The sequence below is a fragment of the Frankliniella occidentalis genome, unplaced genomic scaffold, assembly GCF_000697945.3.
Source record: "Frankliniella occidentalis isolate FOCC.00 unplaced genomic scaffold, Focc_3.1 Scaffold316, whole genome shotgun sequence".
Taxonomy (NCBI): domain Eukaryota; kingdom Metazoa; phylum Arthropoda; class Insecta; order Thysanoptera; family Thripidae; genus Frankliniella; species Frankliniella occidentalis.
This window is the reverse complement of record NW_026267441.1, coordinates 187817-190799: the sequence shown is the minus strand read 5'-3', so window position 1 is coordinate 190799 and position 2983 is coordinate 187817. Positions and strand designations below refer to the sequence as shown.

The following is a 2983-nucleotide window of genomic DNA, read 5'->3' as shown; positions in this document are numbered from 1 at the left end:
CGCCCGTAGGGCTCTACTTTTACGAGTTACCCCTTAGCAGCCTATAAAAAAATAATTGAAAAAAACATATTTTGCAGCCTGCGGTTTTTGATTTTTTTAAAAGTCAATTTTTGAGCTAGAATACTCATCTTCGAACTCGATTTGTCTTTTTAGAATACAAAACGACCCTGAAATTCCCAGATCGCTCTCTCAATTCTTTCTCGAGTTATCGTGCGGACAGACAAACAGACAGACAGACAGACAGACAAACAGAATGAAACTTTTCCGGTCAGTGGAGTAATGGGCTTCGCTGATCGCTCAGCCAATAAATCCTGAAACACTCTTCTGGTACACCTTTCTTGACATGTTTACTTCGGACTGCATTGCCCTGCCTATAGCGTCTGCTGTATTACTTGCCCTCCACCGAAACCAAACTGTCAATAGTAAATGTCGATAGGTTTTGCAGTTTATGTGCTGCCCTCTAGCGGTGTGATTGTAAGGTGATAAAGCATTCCGAAAAAGCTGAAATGTAGAATAATTCGGGGAAGAAGAACACGAAAATTGCTATGCTTTGACATGGTGACTTCCGTTTTCTTGTTCCAAGCACTCTTCTGCATTTCATGGCTGCCCCTGCGTGGTAGGCATGCCGGCATTACACGCTGGCGTACTCTGTTGACATGTCTTAGTAAATATTAGCGCTGGAAACCTTTTGTTCGCTATGCCGGGGGCACGTAGGGCACGGAAATGGGCGTAAAAACGCGTTTTGGGGCGTGTTTTGCGCGTTTCAGCCCTATGACACATATTCTGCCCACCTCGAGGTGGTGGGTGGCCCCTGTTGCGTCCCGAAGAATACTAATCAAAAGAAGCGATTACGAGCTTTGAACGACGAAAATCGACCGATTTTTAAGAAAGTTACAGTATTCTAACAAACCCGTCACAACCCCAAAAGTCTGAGGCCGTTGCGCATCCATCAGATTTAAGAAATCAGGAAATCGCCGGGACACGTAAACTCTTATCTTCGATAAGGAATCAAAAAAGATTGGGAACGGGAAAACATTCGGACTTCTAAAAAAACGTTAACACTGCGTGTTAACAAATAGACGATCCGAATAAAAGAAAATTTAATACAAAATTACTTTTACTAATTAAATACGTTATTGCTTTCTATAACAAGAGTAGTTACGACTCTTTGTTCTGAGATTCACGGCCTTGTGCGTTGCTGTCGTCCATCTTTGCTGACACTGGCCCTCACAAACCCCCAAGCAGGTGGAACGAAATTGGGGGACTAACACTTATTAATTCACTTGCGATACCAGGCAGTTGTTGGACGAGTGAGTGGCGACGTGGTGATCGCCCTCGCTTTGGATGAGCGCTAGACCGAGCAACCGGAGGTGCTCGTCGTTGGAGTCGAGGCCTCGGCGGGCCTGCGGCCTGGTCTGGGCTACCTTCAGGCCAGGCTTGGAGGAGTGTTGAGTGTATATTGTTTGTGTGGCTGGGAGCGCCTGGATGAGGAGTGGCCAAGCGCACAGTAGTGATTGTTGGCCGGCGGGGGGAAGTTAGGACGAACCCATAACGCACCGTTCCCTCGAGCGCCAAACCTGCTGGTATAGACTGGATCGTCCAAAAAGCGGGACGCCCTAACTGTTACACACTGCCCCACCCTCCCTTACGCTTGCCCTAAACTTTTCGGCGGTTTTCTAATTATTCTGAGGATGGATTTCGATAAATAAACGCAGAATCATGTATAATAGGGTAATTTTAACTCAATTAGTATTGTTAAACACCAATATTGTTACTTATTTTTGCAGAATTACACTTTTATGCACGGAAGTGAACTTTTCCCAACTTTTCCAACCCTTCGGAAAACTTTCTGAAATTTCCGGAAATTTCCCGAACTTTTCCGAAAAGGCTTTAAATCCCTATGCGGAAGTAAAAAGTCGACGCGAACTCTTAAAAATTTCTTGGGATTTCCCGAAGATTCATTTTCGACCACTATTAGAAATTCCCATAAAGAACTCCGACCTTAGATTTTGTGTTCTAAAACAAATGTTGAAGGTGGAAGTTTTCATTCATGTTTCAAATCCAAACTCGACACGTGAAATGTACAGAGTTTTTTGTGAAATCCCTAAGGACTTTGGCAATACTTCTCACGAGTGTTCCTTCGTGAAATCCCAGGATTATTCCTAACAGTGCGCACCTACCTGTTTATCTCCGTGAGCAGCCTTTTCTCGCACCGCATCGTTGAGTTGGTCAGTGATGCCTGCCATTAAGGGGAACATTCCCTTGAGCTTGCCCGAGGTGAAGGTTGGGCTTAGTTTCATACGCAGGTTTTTCCATCGTGCGCCCTCCAAGAAGAATAGGTTCTGGCTGAAAGGGTCACTCTCGTCGGTGGGCTGCCCGCGACCATGGAAACTGTCAAAATACCACATGACTTCAGTATCATATGAAAACTCACACAGCTAGTAAATAAACATTTCCACTCTACACATTATTCGACTTTCCACTAAAAACTACATGTAAAAAGTGTTTTAGAGCAATATGTACTAAGGTGCTTTGAAAAAGTCAGAAATCCGAACTGATCTACCGAACGCGTGGAACTTACTGGCTGAAGTCTTTCGTGAGAACTGCCTTTGTGACCTCCGGGTCCAGTGCGACCAGAATAGGACGGCGCGCCTGGAATGTACCCACGACGCGCTCCTTCCCCTTGTATTTGTTGTAGATGGGCGTTAGCAGCTCGTAGAAGGGCTTCCCGAAAGGTATGCCACCGCCACGATCACCCGTAAGCGAGAAGGGGTTACATGACACAACCCCCCTCTCCGTCCAGTATCCGAAGTTTCGCGAGAAGTAGTACCAAAAGGCGGCCAGTAGTGCAGCCACAGCTGCCAGGACTGTAGCCACGAACATGGCGACCACGGTGGAGGGAGAGAAGGTGGCGGCACGAGGGGTCTGCTCGTGGGTCCAGAATCTCGACAGGTTGGGGGATTAACGCCCTAGTCGGGGCCAA

At 46.4% G+C, this 2983-nt stretch overlaps 2 protein-coding genes and 1 long non-coding RNA gene across 3 annotated transcripts in view; all 3 read right to left on the bottom strand.

The window, feature by feature from the left end:
- Nucleotides 1-2983, bottom strand: part of LOC113215248 (probable cytochrome P450 6a14) — an 18963-nt gene that overhangs the window by 12908 nt on the left and 3072 nt on the right. The window lies entirely within an intron of this gene.
- The window catches only part of LOC127751037 (uncharacterized), a 10581-nt gene that overhangs the window by 7019 nt on the left and 579 nt on the right, over nucleotides 1-2983 (bottom strand). The window lies entirely within an intron of this gene.
- LOC113215832 (cytochrome P450 6a22) overlaps nucleotides 1641-2983 on the bottom strand; it is a 15065-nt gene continuing 13722 nt past the window's right edge. The window contains exons 3-4 of the mRNA XM_052273939.1: nucleotides 2582-2889; nucleotides 1641-2391 (exon numbers count right to left, since the gene is read on the bottom strand). Coding sequence (XP_052129899.1) covers nucleotides 2163-2391; nucleotides 2582-2883 — 531 coding nt within the window. The 5' untranslated portion in view covers nucleotides 2884-2889 and the 3' untranslated portion in view covers nucleotides 1641-2162. The remainder of the gene's footprint in view (nucleotides 2392-2581; nucleotides 2890-2983) is intronic.